The sequence below is a fragment of the Myripristis murdjan genome, chromosome 10, assembly GCF_902150065.1.
Source record: "Myripristis murdjan chromosome 10, fMyrMur1.1, whole genome shotgun sequence".
NCBI classification, from domain to species: Eukaryota; Metazoa; Chordata; class Actinopteri; order Holocentriformes; family Holocentridae; genus Myripristis; species Myripristis murdjan.
Genome location: NC_043989.1, coordinates 13,902,068 through 13,920,874, shown reverse-complemented (window position 1 = coordinate 13,920,874; position 18,807 = coordinate 13,902,068). Strand labels below are relative to the sequence as shown.

General features: G+C 41.1%; 1 protein-coding gene across 3 annotated transcripts in view; it reads left to right on the top strand.

The window, feature by feature from the left end:
- Window positions 1–17,921, top strand: part of fgf13a (fibroblast growth factor 13a) — a 123,399-nt gene extending 105,478 nt beyond the window's left edge. For all 3 annotated transcript variants that reach the window (XM_030062504.1, XM_030062503.1, XM_030062505.1), the window contains 2 exons: window positions 11,970–12,168; window positions 15,882–17,921. In XM_030062504.1, coding sequence (XP_029918364.1) covers window positions 11,970–12,168; window positions 15,882–16,018 — 336 coding nt within the window. In that variant the 3' untranslated portion in view covers window positions 16,019–17,921. The remainder of the gene's footprint in view (window positions 1–11,969; window positions 12,169–15,881) is intronic.
- The last annotated feature ends 886 nt before the right edge of the window (window positions 17,922–18,807 follow it).

The following is an 18,807-nucleotide window of genomic DNA, read 5'->3' as shown; positions in this document are numbered from 1 at the left end:
CTGAAAAATTGAATTTTAGTTTTCTTAAATATGTTTTCAGATCCAAGGGTGTATTTTTAGAGCCTGGGCTAAGTGGTCTTCATATATTTCATGAGTTGCCTTTGAAGTGGAGTTATTAATTTCCTAGTGGGTCATTGGGATTAGTATGAGTCACTGGGACTCCAGTCTAGTCCCGTCTGGGCTGCGATGTGTGAGTGTGTGTGTAAAATGGAGAGTTTGAGGCTCTCTTATGCAGAGATTTGTTGGGCATGAGGACGGCCTTGCATTTACAGTATCGACACTGTTTGTTCCTAAACCCTCACAAGTTTGATCCCTGCAACAGCACGGCACTCTGTAAGGATATGAGTGCTGATTAAGGGCCCAAAATATAAAATATAATCTAAATAATGGGCAAGAAAAGACCATTGTCTTGTGCTACCTGACAAGGTAAAAATGTAAACAAACATAATGAATGTGAAACTTCAACTTTAATAAATCTCTTAAATCTCCCTGTTTACATAAAGTCTATTTTTCCTGTTTACCTGACTAATTTTAGGTGCAAATCCTACTGTCAAAATAAAGATTTTGCACAATCAGAGATCTTATATAATGCAGAGGTTGTGTAAGACCAAGCTGCATTTTTAACAGCATAACAATATAATCTGTGCATGGTTGTGTGAGAGAGGATGGAGATGGAGGAAGGAGAGGAGAGGCAGATGGAGAGAAAAAAGGGAGTGTGTATAGCATTGTACCCACACAATGTGTTTGTGTTTTAGTAAGCTACTGTTAGATATGTTGCTGGCTCACACCCATGCCTCTTCAACCGTTTAGTAAGCACAGTGCCTTTGGTAAATAACCATTGCTGTAAGATCTCCCTCCACTGAGCTGTGTCATTAACTAGCCTCTCTCTCTCTCTCTCTCTCTCTCTCTCTCTCTCTCTCTCACTCTCTCTGTGTGTGTGTGTGTGTAGTTCTGGCCTTCGACATGTCCTCTTTTGCATGTGTGGGTGTGTATATTTGTGTTTGGTATTTGCAAGGGTCTTTTCCGCTAGCTTAAAGCTCTCCAACTTATTCCCAAACAAATGAACACTATAGGAGTGTACACTTTATCTTTAGCTAAGGAAAAAGGTGCTTTCTAATCCACTCCCACTCCAGTGAAAAGGCTGGGACATTGAAAAGCAGCATTTAGAGGGATTTGTCTCCACAGCCCAGCGGTAGCATCAGCTTTTGTTGAGTGTCACAAGCACTGATGTGGCCACAAAGAAACTAGCACAGCACTCAGCCCTGATGCTATTGGCATAATTGGTGTCATTTTAGTTCAGATATGGCTGCTGAATCCGCACAGGACAGTGTGCAGCATCAATTTGGCTTGCCTTGTGAAGGATCTAGCCAATATCTTTACAGAGATCAGATCCATTATGCTAGTATTTCTGCTCCTGCTGATCGGATCAGGAAAACATTATTGTGCTGTAATTATCCCCTGAAGCCAACAGATTGCTGTTTGAAACTGCATCATAATTGATAGTGTTTTCTTGACATGGCTACAGCGCTAATGGAATATTCATTTTACAGTTATCCGATACCACTGCTGAAGTGTGTAATTGTGTACCAGAGTACAAGAGGTTTCCTGGATGAGTCGTGTGTGTGTTTGTGTGTGCGCATGGTCCTGCTTTTGTCTGTGTGTAACATGCATGGCAATTACAAATGTGCAGGGAAACCTCCCGCAGTATGTTACACTCAGTGCTTGCGTCAGCCTGTAAATGTCTCCTCCCTGTTTGCAGTTATTGGATCGTAAAGTGCTAAGGCAGTGCCGCTTCAACATGAGCTGGGATTCCCCCCTCTGTTGTAAATCACAAGACCCTTCCTGCCCTATTCCCATGAGAGAAAACGCAGTTGATGTAGCAAGGCAAGTGTGAATGGGTTTGCGTATGTGCAGAGATCACTGGGAGGAGAGGTGCAGATAGTGAAGATTTGGGTTTATGTGAATGTGCAGGCATGGTGGCATGTGCATCTGTACATGAACAGATGAAAAGGACTACACCCTGCTGGTAGGAGAGCCACCAGCCTCTTCCAGGGGTGATTTTCAAGAGATCTTCAAAATAAAAGGAAAGAAGTGAAGTAGAAGAGGGATGGAAGGGACAAATTTCTTACATGCAAATTTTGTATTATTGACCAAAATCAAGGGTTAGGGTTAGTAAAAAAAAGTAAAATTAATCTTATATCAAAATCAGCAGAATTCATCATACCCCCCCCCCAGCTTTCTTTAATATTTAAAAAATGTTAGAATGATTTTTTTATAAATTCATCATGTGTGTTTGCTATAGATATCATTTTCGTTTTTACGTTCTTTGAAACACATTGAGGAGCAAAACTAAATTCATAGACCTCAGATGCCTTTAGTTAGAGGGGGTTACAACGAAAAAAGAAATGTATGGAATACGAATTTTAATAATGAACTTAATTCTGCTCCCCAATGCATGTCAGAGCACATATCTTCAAATATGTTTATTTTCCTATACCTGAAAAATCGATACATCCTGTTTATGATGCCATGGAAATTACAATACTGTAGGATAAAGTCATGTGACAGTTGAATAAGCATGAAGAGGGAAAAAAATAATGAAGGACATGGAGTTTTGGATGGAGAGAGATTCATGGGGTGGCTGGATGGCCAGGTGGTAATAGACTGCACAACAAAAAGGACACAAGGGGAGTAGGAAGGTTACTGGAAGCAGCACACAAGAAAAGTGATTGAATGAATCGCCACATTTGGCATGACCCTCCAGCACACACACATACACACACATACCCGAGAACACGCTTTCTTACATAAAACATGAAAGACTACTCATATTCACAGAGAACTGACACAACACAAAGAGGTCCATATACACACACACACCCACATAAAGGCCTACACTTACTGTCTGCCTCCCTTTCATCCCTGCCATCATGTCTTCTCTTTACCTACAGAACACTACACTCCCTCCTACACACACAAACCACACACACACACACACACACACACACACACACACACGTACTGTATATGGTCTGACTCAGACAGAAAATACCCAACTGGATATGTGGGGGGCTTCAGCAAAGTGGGGCAGTGAGGGGGGTACTGCGGGATTTCCCCCTGCCACTCCTATAAAAATGAGGAGAAATGCGTCACAGAGCTCCCAGCAACGTGACGTGACTGCACTACACGGTCCTTAATAGCTATTGAGACAGTAGGGAACAGCCAATAGGCATGCACAGCAGGGGTACTGTGTGTGTGTGTGTGTGTGTGTGTGTGTCTTCACATGTTTAAGTACACATGCACATGAGTGGTGTTCCCATTTCTCCACAATGAGCTACATTCAAATCTACATCAAACACAACAAGAGCACCAGAGCTTTTCATCTCATTCTCCTAATTGGTTCTCTGTGAAGGGAGCGGCTGTATTACTGGAGCTCCTCACAGCATATTTACACTAAGGCTATGTTCTAATAATGTACCCTTTTAGAGGAATATTTGCCTGGATGTAAACCCAGTGAAGGCTGCCAGCTGTGCATCATCTGGACAAAGACATGGTTGCTCTTTTCAAGGAAAAGGCCATGTAGTGTAATCACTGAAAGTCCATTTAAGCAAATCACCATGGAGGCATGGGGGGAGGGGGATGACACAAACTGAGGTCGTTTCTATTCAGATAGCTTCCTATTTTTTTTTATTACTAAAATGATTTTCACTGTCTGTCTGGCACCGGAGTCGTGATTAAAGTGATGTGCGCTTTTTTCCCCCCCTTGCACTGGGAGATTGGTTTCAGTGAACAATAGCTGTGCTATTGACTGAAGGAGATGCTGCCAGAGCCCATTGAAAAGAATCTGGATGTTTCTGTCTATCACAGTGCTGTTATAATAGAAATGGGGTTCCTCTGCCATTTTGGCCCCTCCTTGTGTCAGTCTGTGGAAGTCTCTGTCCATAAACCGACTAAGATACAATAGGACTGGCCGACAGCCTCTCCTCCATCTTGGCACCAAGTGTGTCTGCATCTATCTGTATGCGCCTGTAATCAATAGACTCTTAGTCCTCTCCAGGGTGACTGTGGCCAGCCAAATCCACATAAGCTCATTATTAGAGGTAGAACAGAACTCCTGGCTCAAGAGCTGAGCAGCCCATTATTTCGCCACCAACTGCTGCTAGTGTATAACTCAGCCCTGAGATGGATGCTGCCCAGCCCCTCAAAGACTGCTGCTGCTAATCCTGACCAGAGGGAGAGAGAGAGAGAGCCAGATAGTGAGCGGGAGAGAGAAAGAAAGAGAAAGAAAGGAAGAAAGGAAGAAAAATAGCGAGCCATTGAGATAGCGGAGGAGACGGACAGTGATGGAAATAATATAAATGTGAGAGATGGAGGGAGCAGTAGAAAAAAAGGACAAAATATGACTGCTATGATTAAGTAAACAGGAAGAATTGGCTGTTTCTAAGGAATTGGTTTAATGTTTTGCCCTTTAAAATAACTGAGTGCTGTCTCGTCCACAGTCTAGACAAATGCCCTAACCTGACACTAAGCTTAATGTGTGGCCAGAGCACAGAAAAAATAAAGCGAAGCACATTACGAGCATGAAACTACTATTAGTACCTCTTTACGCTGCTCGTGTTTCTGAATGTTGTCATGGATTCAGGTTTTGCGTTGTGTTAGTTTCTGCCAAAGGTGGAGATTAAATTGCAGACAGGAAGAGAGGGAGAGAAAAGCTGTGTCATCTGTGATAATATCTGTGTTTTAATCAGGCTTGTAACAATATGAGGACATGACAGTGTCGTTTATCCTTCACTGGAATCATGTCATGATGGTATGATAATATTGCAATATCGACATGATACCCAATTTTGTTTTCTTAAATGTAGTAGGTGCAAAACATATCATTATCATATATATATTTTTTATATTGTTTGGAAGCTTCAGTTGTGTCAGACATCACACTTAAAATCCTCATGCGGTTTAATATCATCAATATAAGTTTGCTTAACATGCAGTTTTGCAATCATAAGCTAAATATACTGATAAAAAAAATGTACTTACGATCATTATGATATTGATTTCAGTGATATCACCCAGCCTTATTTTTCAGTAACGTTGTCATTATAACTGTGGTTCATTACCTCTCATTCAGTGAAATTACACCTTTATTTCAATGCCTCATTAAATGCAGAGAGCAGATTTGAATTGGGCTCAACTGATCCTAATTTAACTGGCCTCCAAACTCTCTGTATTAGCTATTCACTGCCGGCAAACCAGTTATGTAAGCAGCAGCAAGTCTCCTGCTAATCTTTTTAAACTGAAGAGGCTCCATTTGTCTGGGAGAGACTATATGGACAGGATGGCACCGAAGGCCAGCCACTTGGAGCACCCTCGTATACCCACAGATATGTTGATATGCACAGTGTAAAACTACAGGGTGTCCACAAAGTCTCTTTATAATTTAAAAAATCTATTACAGAAGACCAACGAACTGAAGCAAAAGATCACTGATGCCATTGCCACCATTGAGTGCCATCAAATCGAGTACAGTCTTGATGTGCTTCATGCAACTAATGGTGCCCATATAGAGGTGTATTAAATGAGGCAAAAAACTTCAATATCTACTCCTCATTTTGTAATAATTTCCACAGATTTGTCTATTCATTTGCTTTTGTAATAAATTGTTAAATTGTATAGAGACTTTATGGACAGTATATATATACGCTACTCACAAAAAGTTAGGGATATTTGGCTTTCGGGTGAAATTTATGGAAAATGTAAAAAGTTCACGCTACAGTGATATTATATCATGAAAGTAGGGCATTTAAGTAGAAGCATACACTGGTGATTTCCTCATCTCAAACAATTTCTTGAAACAAAAGCCAACAACAGTGGTGGATATACCACAACAAAAAATGTCAGTGTCAATAACTTGTCATGTGCCCTTGAGCATCAAGTACAGCTTGACAATGACGTCTCATGCTGTTCACAAGTCGACTTATTGTCTGCTGAGGCATGGCATCCCACTCTTCTTGAAGGGCGGCCCTCAGGACATTGAGGTTCTGGGGTACAGAGCTCCAAGCCTCTACACGGCGACTCAGCTGATCCCATAGGTTTTCTATGGGATTCAGGTCTGAGAAAGTGCAGGCCACTCCATTTGAGGTACCCCAGTCTCCAGCAGCCATTCCCTAATGATACGACCTCGATGAGCTGGAGCATCAAACACCTGATGTGAATTTTGCCGTTAAACTCCTTGTTAGAGAACAGCAACTTGTGCAAAAAGTACTGAAACATTGAACAGTTGGACATGTGCATTCAAAAGTTTACAGAAGGTCACATTAAGTTCACCTGTAAAGGTCATAATGCATTTTAGGTTCATCCTGAAATTTCACCCGAAAGCCGAATATCCCTAACTTTTTGTGAGTAGTGTATTATGCCCTGTATATCAGATGGTAATAATAATAATAATAATGACAATATTGGTAATAATATTGCAAACAACCAAATATTGTTTCAGTTTCAGTTCCACACTAGATTTGAAGCAGTTAAAACATTAAAAATACCTTTTTATTTTATGTTAAATTCTTTACAGAGAGAGGGAGAAACACACATCAAAAATAGTCAAACAGAACAAACAGCAGAGATATAGATGGATTAGAATGACAAAACAAAAGTGTAGGCAGAAGGTATATCCAGAGCATGACAAGACATATGAACTAAAGCATACATTTTACACGTACGTGCACACGTCTGATCACTGCCTTCGCTGACCCTTTCATTAGTCATCAATCCATTGCAAGGCTATGTGATGCGGTATGCTGATATGATTTAAGCTCCCTTGCGTGCCTAAGACCTTGACACAGAGTACAAAACACATTATAGGTATAATACAGTACAGACCGAAAGACATATCCAGCGACGAGAGATGGGGATAGGATGTTGAGGCACATGGCAGATGAATGAAAAGAAATGAGAGAATGCTTGCACGCACACAGGCACTCACACAGAGAGTCTAGGTGTTCCTTGGCTTGTCAAGGGCTTAGGCTGAGATCAAAGACACTGCCAAGTGCAGACATGGCTTCTGATAGACATTGATTTCCATGGCGTCAGCTCAGAGCTGACTATTGAGAACCCAGTAAACTATTAGTGACTATAGATAGGTACTTCAACACTGCTGAATCAAACCTAACAGAGCTGACTGAAAATAATCTCAGTTGCATTACAGCAGCCTCATAGGATCTCATTAGGATCTCATCTTACGCAAAAATGTGTTGCATTTGTTTTCAGATAGAGCCGTCTTTTGTATTTGCATGAAAACTCTAATTAGACACAAATCATTCTGCATCACTCCTTCACATGCTAGATAAATATGACATATTTAACCATGCATGCACTGGTTGAAGATGCTTTCCAACGATTTAATTCCCATAAAGCATGGCTTGTTGGGCTTTTTTGGTTGCTGCGCAAGATGTGTAGGGGGATGTCTGCAGTCTTTCTCATTTTCTTGTCGACACAGTGAATACATGAGTTGATAACTGGTATGTAAAAGCCATAGTACCACAGAAGATATTCTTTTGGAAGAAAATACTCATGTTGCCTAATGTGTCACTACCTGGCAGACTCCAGGTCTGGACCCAGTGATGGTTCCACCTGGACCACACCACAGTTCACAAACTTTTTACAATGTTGTGGTTCGTGTCTCATCCAGTCCTGCACGTTATTTAAATAACTCAACCACCTCGGCCAATGAAAGCGATTGTACATCAGGAAGCGCTTGTGTTTGGGGAAAGAAGCAAATGTTGGGGAAAAAAAATGGCACTCTTGTTCAGATTAGGACTGAAGTGAACAGTATTTTATTTTATTTTCTATTTTTACAGGAAACTCCTTTTGATATTTTTATTTGTAAGCAGACTTTTACAATGTGTCCAATGTACTTTTGAATTGAATTTGAATTTTGAATCCCATTTTTAGTTATATACACACACCTATACACATAATGGCTTGGACCTATGATGGGGAGGAACTTTGAGTAACTGAACTGCCTGAAGTTTTAATTGAATACCCCTGATCTCGAGGTACAGGAGAGAGGTTTGTGCTTTTACAGAATAAATGAGACTAGACTACTGGTAGATCTCATGTTGTGATATGTGCTCCCATTTCCTCATTTCTATCCACTTCACTAGACGTTGCTATCAGGCCTTAGGCTTAGAGATCATTGCGCTCTAAAGTAGCCGAAACCTTTGCGAGTAGAACTTTCTGATTTGTCGTAGGAAGCAGTTTCAGAGGTTTTGTATAAAATTATTAAACTGTTTGTTTTCTTTTGGAAATGTTTTAGACAACTTAGTTTTGCAACCACACACTCACAAGGTGTGAAAACCAAAGAACAGTCAGCGTGCTCAATGTTGATGATGCAGCGAGAGCAATATTGTCTGTGAGCCAGGCATAAACCGACAGTTGCTCTCAATATTAATCTCGCCTCTGCGTACCTCACTTTCTGTGTTGAAAACTGAACACATTTTCTGAAATGTGACAGAGTTGTGATAAAACACTTAAAAGCAGAATTATTTAGAGAAAAGTTTGGAATTATTATCATACCGTGTGTGAACTTATATGATGTGATAGAGAGACTAATGTGTGAAAAAACTTTGGGATTTTTGTAGCCATTTACAAAATCAGGTGTTTCAAAGTTAAATGTTGTTGCAGTCTTACCACATTAAATGGATTTGGAAAACAGTTCTCAAAACATTTTAAAGTACAAGTCTTATGAGGTAAAAATGTATGTATGGTTGAATGTATGGTTGCCATGGAAACATCACCGACTTGCATATGCTTGGAGGGGTACCATATCTAACATTACATTATTTTAAAAGGTGGGCTTTCTTAAATCATTTATAAAATCACAGCTTTTAAAAGGGGAAATTCACTCACGAGGGCTTTTGGTGATTTGTTTCTTTGGGATCAAGACTGTCAGTCAAGATCTTCTGTGTGCTCTTCCACAATAAGTACCATGTTGGAGCCCTCGGTTTTTACTGAGCAGCAGCACCATATGCCTCCAGCTGGGGCTCCTGCCCTCCTTGTGAGCATAGCATTTAGACAAATGGAATGTCCCATCCTGTCTCGTCCCCCTCCTCCTGTGAGCTTGCAGCTTAGCTGAAATCCAGAGCTGAGCCAACAGGATGTGTCTCCATAGTGGTGACATGTCCACAAGCTTTAGTTTATTATTATTATTATTATTATTATTGTGTCTTGCATTGTCTGTGCAACATAAGGCATGTGTTTGAAGGATGAGGACACAGCTGAGTCCATGATGAGTGTGTTTGTGAATTAATGTAAGTAGAGCTGAGACTCTGCGTCTAGGGTGAGTTCACTGTGGCAGTAAATTCAGGAGTACGAGAGAAGGCATGTTACAGTTTGGTAGGATTGCATACTAGCTTGCTCTTCTAACAAGCTCAAAAGTAAGGGTCAGTCCTTGTAGTATTTCACCAGATGCAAACCTCATTCAGTCTTGTGGTGTCGGTCTGACACTGTTGAATGTTTATTAAAAGCGAAGAGGCTGTTATTGATGACTGCTTATCTGATAGTGACATGTTGTTTATCATGACCTCACAGCTGGTCTTTGGCCCCAGGGGTCCATCATCTGTCTTGCAACTGACAGCCACCCAGGTGAACTTCTCTAAGCCAAAGAAGAATTTATTCTGGCCCAACCTGCTTCAGTCTGAAAGAGGCACTCATCCTTCTCTCTTGCAGTGCACCATCATGGTTTTAGCCCCTTGGCATATGCCTCAGAAATTTGATGTGATACTGAGCACAAACTTTTGCCCAAACATGGAATTCAAAGATATTTTCTCTTTCTTGTTTTACAGATTTACAGATTTCTGCATTGCCATTGTACAAGCATACACACAAAAGAACTGTAATGTGTTTTAATATGTTTAATATGTTTTAATGTAATGTGGTTCGCTTCAGTTCAGAGTTCAGTATGGTCATGAATTCGGGGTAGAGACTTTTTATGAATCTTGTGGTGTGTGTTTTGATGGATCTGTAGTGTTTTTTGGAGGGCAGTTGTTCAAACAGGTGAACGGTTGCCCTTGGAACGGTGAAGATGTTGTCCAGGGCAGGTAGCTGTTGGTGTATGATGTTGTGTGTAGTTTTTATGATCCTCTGCAGAGACTTTTTATCTGCTGCAGAGCAGCTACCATACCTCACAGGGATGCCGTATGTGAGGACACTCTCAATGTGGCAGTGGAAGAATGGCACCAGAAGCTGTTGTGACAGGTTTACTCAGGAAGTATAACCGCTTTTGTGCCTTCTTGACTAGTGCCATAGTGTTTGTCGTCCATGAGAGGTCTTCACATAATCATCTCTGCATGTCACAATTATTTTGCTAAAAAAGAGCTACCACTGTGGTGCACATATCTAGCTGGCTGTTTTGTGACTGTCTTTCCCTGACAAATTTAGTACTATAATCATCATAGTTTGTTGCTGAGCCAATAAGACGGGGGATCACAGCTGGCAGGCCATTTAGCTGTAAGCAGTTTCTTTTTAAATTGACAGTCATTGTTATCAGATTACAAAAAATTCAGTTTCTTTTCTCATATATAAATCAACATACAAATGTGATAAAATATTTTGAAGGAATTAGGAAATCTCATGTCACATAGAATATTGTGGCTTTGATCATCTCAAAGTCTCAAAAACAAATTGCTGACAAATGGCAACATGTCTTCTCAGGCCTATTTCCAAAAATGCGTATCCATGATCTCCACATAACCACAGAGTTGTGTGCGTGCAATGTTTGCAAATGTTTTCAGTTACAGGCAGAGCCTATATCCATTCCTAAGGGAGAAACCCAATCAGAAATCAACTGGGCAGCATTTAGAAGAAATGAGAGCATGGCAGGAGCAGCTTCAGTTGCCTTCAATTGCTCCAATAATGCCTCCTCCCCATGCACACACTGTCTCTCTGCTCTCAGGGGGGGACCTTTCCTTTCTCCTAACTGATTAGATTCTGTTCGGTACACTCACCACCCAAGCAGCCCCACAAATTGGACGAACTAAGGTGCAGAACACACACACACACACACACACGCACACACACACACACACACACACACACACACACACAATCTTGCCTCGAGGGAAATAAGCATCATCCACACCGGTGTAGTATTAATGACCAAACACTATATAGGTGCTGGAGTATAAAACCAAACAGAGTCAGTGCAGAGAAAAGAGAGAGTGAAGTATTACGCAGTATGGAGCCAGGAACAACAACAAAACAGACATCTCCAAATTCTCTTTGGAGGCATGCTCCGTGGAACAGCCGGTTAATTAGTGAATGAGACCTGGGAGTGCCTTGATATCATAAAACAATAAGTGCAGAATACGCTTGCACATTCACAGGCACACAGGTTACATTTAAACCTATTAGCAGCCAGCAAGTGAAAAACATTTCAATTATATTCTTTGTGTTTTAAAAAGAGGTCAGCACTTAAACAGCATGATGGCAAGTCAAATGGTAGTAATCACTTATCATGCTCAACAAAATCTTAAATACAGGGCACAAACCTCTGAGAAATAATGAATTGCCTAATGCATAATTTAGAGGTGGGAGCAAAATGAGACTATGCGCTTCATCTTGCCTGTATGATTTATTAATGGACCTCTGTATCTGTCATATCAGTGTTATCTATGCCATTAAGTGCTTCATTATTCACTACAATAAATGGAATGAATAGATCTAGAAAACTCTCAAGAGATGGAAATGTTAAATCGGGTTTGAGGCTTGAAATAGAGCCTTGATTCTTTTCATGTTTGAGTGTGTGTTGTACATTCAGACCCCGGTACCATTATTAACCTGCATTCTTAAGCAATGAACTATTACATTTCAGTAGCTCTCTGCTCATAAGAGGATGTAAAAGACTCTCGAGACCTTGTTGATTAGTGTCCAATATCTACTGTACACTATATCTGCTTCTCCCTTCTCTCCAGGAACACTTTACGCCGGAGTGCAAGTTCAAGGAGTCAGTGTTTGAGAACTATTATGTGACATACTCCTCCATGATCTACCGCCAGCAGCAGTCGGGCAGGGGCTGGTACCTCGGTCTGAACAAAGAAGGAGAAATCATGAAGGGGAACCATGTCAAGAAGAACAAGCCAGCAGCCCACTTCCTCCCCAAACCTCTGAAAGGTGAGCCGTCTTCCCAGAACCTCCCTCATGTCCTTCTGTTGTACCCTCAGAACAGTTCAAGAGTTTTCTTTGAGAGTGAAGTTCCTGTACCTGCACTGTCTGTTGAGGAAGTTTCTGGACTGTTCAGCAATGCCACTTTTCTAGCTTTGGCAGAGGGTTTGTTTGTTGAAATGGAAGACCTTCCAGGAGGACCACTAGCTTTTCTCTGATTAAATGTCCCCCGTTTCCTCGTGTTTGGGTTTTTTCTCTCTAAAAACTAAAGGAATTGCTGTCTGTGTGCCTGTCTGTCATTTAGCTTTCTAGTGTGGACGGCACTATTCAGTGGCTCCTTCCAGCTGGTCACACTCCACTGCAGGCAGAATGTAGAACGAGGCAGAGTCATTGTCTGTGACCAGAGGCAGCGGGAACGATATGGTTGTATTGCATTGAATAGAGGCACCCAGGGCTTTATTTTACAGTAAAGTCAGGCAGAACCCCACCCCATCCAGGCCATGTGCCGGTGTGCAGCACGACTGCGTGGAGAAAAGAGGAGAAGGGGAGGAGAAGGGGAGGAGAGGGGGAGAAACAGTTCTGTTCTCTCTGTTGAAAAGGCCACAGTCCTTTCATCTCCAACAAGACACAGATTTACCTGTCAACAGAGAGAAGAGAGAGCGAGAGTGTGTGTCTGTTTTCACTTCAGTGGGATGAAAGGACAGCACTCAGATGAAATTTTGTCTGACTTAGAAAGGGAGGAACCGCTTGCTGCACAAAATCCTCCAGCAAAGGGAAAAAAAGGGGGGCAGTTTATTTATGTTTTTGATTCTTGAGTCGTTTCACTGTCTGTCAAATTCGGCTTTTTTATTTATATATATATATATATATATATATATATATATTTTTTTTTTTTTTTTTTTTTTTTTTTTTTTCAAAACATATCCATGGTGCCTAATAAGACTGTCAAGTAATTACTAGTGCCTAAAGAGACAAGTGAAAAGAAAAGTGGTGAACCCAAGCATTTCATATTAAGTATTAAATACAGTGCATTATTATACAGCAGGATTATCTAGGGCAAGGCAATGTGGCCAAAATTTCATAATAATCAGTGTAATAAGTGTTTCATTGTTTGCTGGCATATACTAAATTACTTAATATATGTTCAAGCTGATAGTAATTTCATTGATCTGTATGGTAATATGCAATTACCTGTACCTTGTGAGAGTATAATAAAACTATTTGGTATTTATTTTTATATCAGTTAAAGTATAGTAATATGCCGTCTTGTGGTACTGCATTTCTTTAGAGAAATGGAAAAATTAGTTGTACGTACTCTATATACAGAGGAAACATGCACACCACAGCATTATTCTTCATTGCAGAGGGACTTACACTTCAAAGTATGTAAAACAAAGAAGGTTCCTGCACACAGACATAAAAGATTCATCTTTCTTAGTGTTGATACATGAAAGATTTCACTTCATAGTATTATGCACCATATTATATTTTTGTGTAATTAGGCATTTTTTAAACTGATGGTATCATCTAAAATAGTGGAGTTTTGTATGCACGGCTCCTCATTAGCTGGCTAAAAATGCACTTAATGCCTGGTGAGTTTAAATTTTATGCCAGCAATCACTTGGTAAGAGTAGGTGTTTCAAATAGCGGATAGCTCATTTTAGTGTGAAAGTCTGCTGTCTGCCAGCACGCTCTCGCCCCTTCTAGCGTGGTAGATGGAGCCCTTCCAGCCAGCAGCTTATTAAGAATCCATGTCTGCCCTCTGAGATCACTATAATAGCTTTTCACTTCCATTTAACAGGCCGTCCAGGGGGTCTCAAACACACTTGAGAGGAATAGCCAGAGAATGATCGCCTCACTTTATACTGAGAGAGAAACACAGAAGAAAGATCCATGAATGCTCGATGAAAATAGTGATGTGTCAAAGAGATATCATGGCTTTCAGCTGCCTTTTGTGTATTTTAATGAAAAGCACAAATAAAGATTTCATGGAGGCCAAAAGCAAGTTGAAAGTATAAATTTGATAAGGCAGTTTGTTTCAATACCCAAAGATGTTCGATGCTTTTGCTGTTTTGCACAAACTTTTAATTGTACAGTAATGCGTAATATTTACAAAATCTTTCATGCAACCAAAATTCCAGATGTAGCAGTGCTCGGGAGCTTTGTGAAAGAAAAAGAAAGAGAAACTGATAGAAAGAGAGAGGGAGAGAGGGAGAATAAAGGAGAATTTGTTCCAGCAGCTCATAAAGATTCAGAGGCAGTGGTGTTACAGGGCACCAATTAAGAAGCTGTCTCTGCACTGGCAACGGCGTCTCCACCAGCCACTCCTCACTCCCCCTCTGGTTCCAGTCTGCGACTCTCAGCCCACAGCCTCTCATTCTGTCTTGCTCTGGATGAAGAGACTGTGCTGTCTGTGTCATTCAAAGCCAAACAGGAAAATCCTCTTAGAACTCCTCCTAGAAATCGTGATGCATTACCACAAACAGCTGCCTTTAACACAAGAGTGTGTTGTCTGTCAGGTGGCGTGTCTCTGTCACTGAAAGGACAGGGAGATAGTAAAAAATATGGGGAGATGGATGATTGTTATTGTGGCTGGTTTTGTAAAGTTGAATAGCAGCGGTGATATCATCGAGCTGCTGAGGTCAGTCGCCTGCCATTATAATTACACGATGCCTTCACTAACAAGCCAGCTGTTGATCATCAGCAGTTTCCCATTGAAGTCAGCCATTGACTGATGTGCGTACATGGGGATGCTCTGTGGATTGCTGCTGTAACCAAAAACGCTAAGCTAAGGGAAGTGTCTGAAGAACTGGATTTGCTGTTTCAGCCTAACATTCCCAAAGGAGCGGACATCAAATAGCATTCTCGGCAGAAGGATGTTAGCCGCATCCTGAAACCAAAGACTGTGAACCTCAGATTACTGATATTTCTTCTGAAAAGTGACTGCTGCGATGCAGAATGGGCCATTGCTGCATACACAGCAAAGCCAAAGTACTTGCAGCTCTTGAATTTATAATGCCATACTGTGGACATGAGAACACTTTCTGCACTCAGAACCAACCTGGTCTGCTGTGGTCTCTTGATTCTGCAGATTGTAGGATACTGTGTAAATTCTTAAGTGCTGCACCATCAAAGGATCCAGTGTAAAACATTAGAATAGAGTGGAGTCAAGCTAAACACTTGTTTTGTTTCTTCCCATTGGCCTTTTTCACACGTGAATTCCATAAAAATACTGTCCCGATGCCATGAAGCTCCCGTTTCCACATCTGTCCAGTTCAACGTATTTGATAATCCTTTGTCACAATGATTCAGAGTAAAATGGTTTATTTCTCACTTCCACGTGTGGTCTTTACTGAAGCTGATCAGTCCATCTGTGTTTTTGCAAAGCGTTGCTGGCGTTGAACTGTGATTTGCTCCCTCAGTTTAACAACAGAGCGTTGTACAGACAGTCCTGACGTTGTGCTTGAGCCAGTGAAGTGAGTCGTTATGGAAAATTAGTGCTAATGTTACTACTGTACTGCTTGAGCCACAAAATTGGCAGAACTGATTTTGCAGCAGTTCATGTGCCATTTGCACGTGATCCCTATGGCACCAAATTAATAGAACAGGCTGCATGAGTGAAAGGGGCTGTTATGTCGTAAATCACAGTCCCTCTCTTCGCTGTTGTTGGTCTGCTGTAGGTATGAGAGTGTCTGATCTGTACTCTTTCTGTGTTTCTACAGTGGCCATGTACAGAGAGCCGTCCCTCCATGACTTGACAGAGTTCTCCCGCTCCGGCAGCGGCACACCCACCAAGAGCCGGAGTGCCTCAGCTGTGCTCAACGGAGGCAAAGCCGTGAGCCAGAATGAGTCCACGTAGCCCGGCCACCAAACCCAGGCCTGGGGCAGAACCACGAAACCTTACCTCCAGCAGAGCGTGAATCCAAACAGACTTCTCTCTCCAATCAGCGGTTCAGGACTAGCTACGACAACAAACCACACCACACACCCACACACCACCAGTCACTATCTATTAGGTACCATCCTGTTCAGTCTTTGTTTCCTTCTCAACACAACATCAGTAACAAGACAGTTAACGACACATGCGCCATTCTGGAATAGAAAAAAAAAATGTTGAAAAATGACTTTCTTTTGGGCTTGCGATTTATTTCTTCTTCTTGGTCACTCTTTTCTGTTGATGACCGTGTACCAGTTAGCTCATCTTTAAGTTGTTTTATTTTTCTTTATTTCCTGTGGACAATAACTTTTTTTCGTAGGTCATATAGACACCAACCACTCGTGCATCTGTCAGACAGGGACAGGGAGGTAGACAGGTAGGCAGCCAGTAATGGTGCTGGTCGACAAGGCTGCAGAGGTACAGTAGAGTACCCCTGTTCTCTGTCTCGTCCATGCTTCTGTGAATATGAAGCCTATAACCTCCCTGGTGCGGCGCAGCCTGGCACTGCTGGGATTGTGGCCAGCCAGACGGTAGCTCTCCTGCGTCCTAGTGCACACGCTCAGACTGAGCTCTCTAGCATGGGAAAATAAAGCCTATGTTCAGCTGACCTGAAATATGAGGGGCAGCGTGGCTCCTGCAGTTTTTTGTTTTTCTTTTTTCCGAGATGCCACAGCTGCACCTTGCTTTTGCTAATTTTATGAATTAGCTGAGAGCTTTTTATTCGTTAACAGATTTTTGTTTTTTTTTCCCCCCTCTTGTGCTCTTCCTTTGCCCCTCCTCGGTATTTGTGTTGTTGTTGCTGTTTCACCATTGAAAGGGGTTCCAGCACACCAAAGACAGAACTGAACGAGTGTCCCTTTAAAAGCCGTTGAAAACCAAGCCAGTATAGAGGCACAGCTGGACCTTTTTTTTTTTCATTGTACATTTTTCATGAGAGAAAGAAAATATTTAAGGAAGAGAGAAACAATGGATGAAGGAAGGGATTTTCAAACACATGGGAGTTGGCAGCGTGCTCTGTATTCTAGTGCTTTTTGCTGATGCGCTCTAAGACAGAAGTATGAAGCGACTGTTCAGTGTCCCCATTCCCTTCTGTCTCTACTGTGTCACAATGTCTCTGTCTCCTGTCCTCGTGGTCTGTTTCCTCCCCTGTGCTTGTGTCATGGATCCACCCCCACCCCCCACCCCCACCATCCCTTTTTTGTCAGCTTTTATTGACTGATTCAGTTCACCATAGGAATATGGTGTGACCCCCACCCTACCCCACCCCCTCCCAGGATGCTTGTTATGTGTTTGAGTAACTTATTGTGGTGACAATTTTCTATATTTAAAAAAGAATACTGTGGACTTTTAGGTGGCTTAACATTTTATAGGATATGTCATATTTGTAAAAGTGGAAAAAAAAATAGAAAAAAAAAACAACATATATACAAAAAATGAACATCTTCCCTTTCTTGCACAGGGCATGTACAAACACAATTATGTACAAAAAGGACCCTTTTTGTGGGCTTGTACTCTTTCCCTTCAGCTACATAACTTCTTTCTGGTACATGCTTCTGGGAGGTTTTCTTTTCTTGGTTTCCTCCAGAGGTGGTTTTTATTAGGTGAACCTATCTGTTGCATGGGAGAAAGCAGGGAATTCTGGTCTAGAGCTGCATGATGTAGGCTATGTGTATTAACCCATGTTGGATCATGTGTTCCAAACTACCAGGCTAAATCTGATAAAACAACATGTACAGACAGGCTATGTGGCTGTCTGATACCTTCCAGTTGTTTATTATTTGTTGTATACACAAAATGCACTGAATAAAATGTTTATATTAAGATATACTTTTAAAATGTGTCAGCCTCTCTTCTTTGTCATGTTGAGCCTCATGTCAAGCCTCATATCATGGGATGAGGGGGGCTGTCTTGATATAAAGGTTTGATTTTGGATGGCAGATTGGTTGGTACAGTGGTGGAAAGACTAATGCAAAAATTGCGTCTCAAATAATATTGATAAGTATTTTGCTGATATTTTCAGATGTATTGTTAAGTACTTCGCTGGTATTTTCAAGTAGAAATATCATTGTATCTAGTAAAGCAAAAGGTGAAAAGTAGGTGATTTAAAATATGCCCAGAATTAAATTTGCTTGTCCTTAATTTGCACTTATTTAGATGCAAATGACCTTAAAAGCCAAGAGTGCAAGGCTCAAACTACTGTAGGTTGTTTTAATTGGAAATTTGGAGATTACAAAAAAAAAAAAAAAAAAAAAAAATTGCACCAGCATTGTGAAGGCAGATTCTGATGCCTATAGACAGACAATCTATAAAATATCTATTCTGCAATGGATGTGATTTAAAATGTAGCTCAGTACAAAAATAGTGAGCTACACGCATAAGTAAAAATTTCTGATTTAAAAAAAAAAAAAAAAATACTCAAAAAGTACAAGTACACAAAAGCTACTCAATTACAGTAACATCAGTATGTCAGTTACTTCCACCCTTGGGTTACTGGTTGATTTGGGCCGGAGGGGAGGGCATCTGTGCTTCATTATGCTGTGATAAGCAGTTTTCTCTCGAGGCGATACTGAACATATAAGTCCTTCCTACTACCTGTTTGTGGACACATGAATCGCCTTGAGCAGAATTGGCCTTTAATTGCCTTCAGAGTCAAGGTTGGTGAGCAGGCTTATGGGGTTCACTGGCTCGTTCTGTCTGATGAATCAGTATCT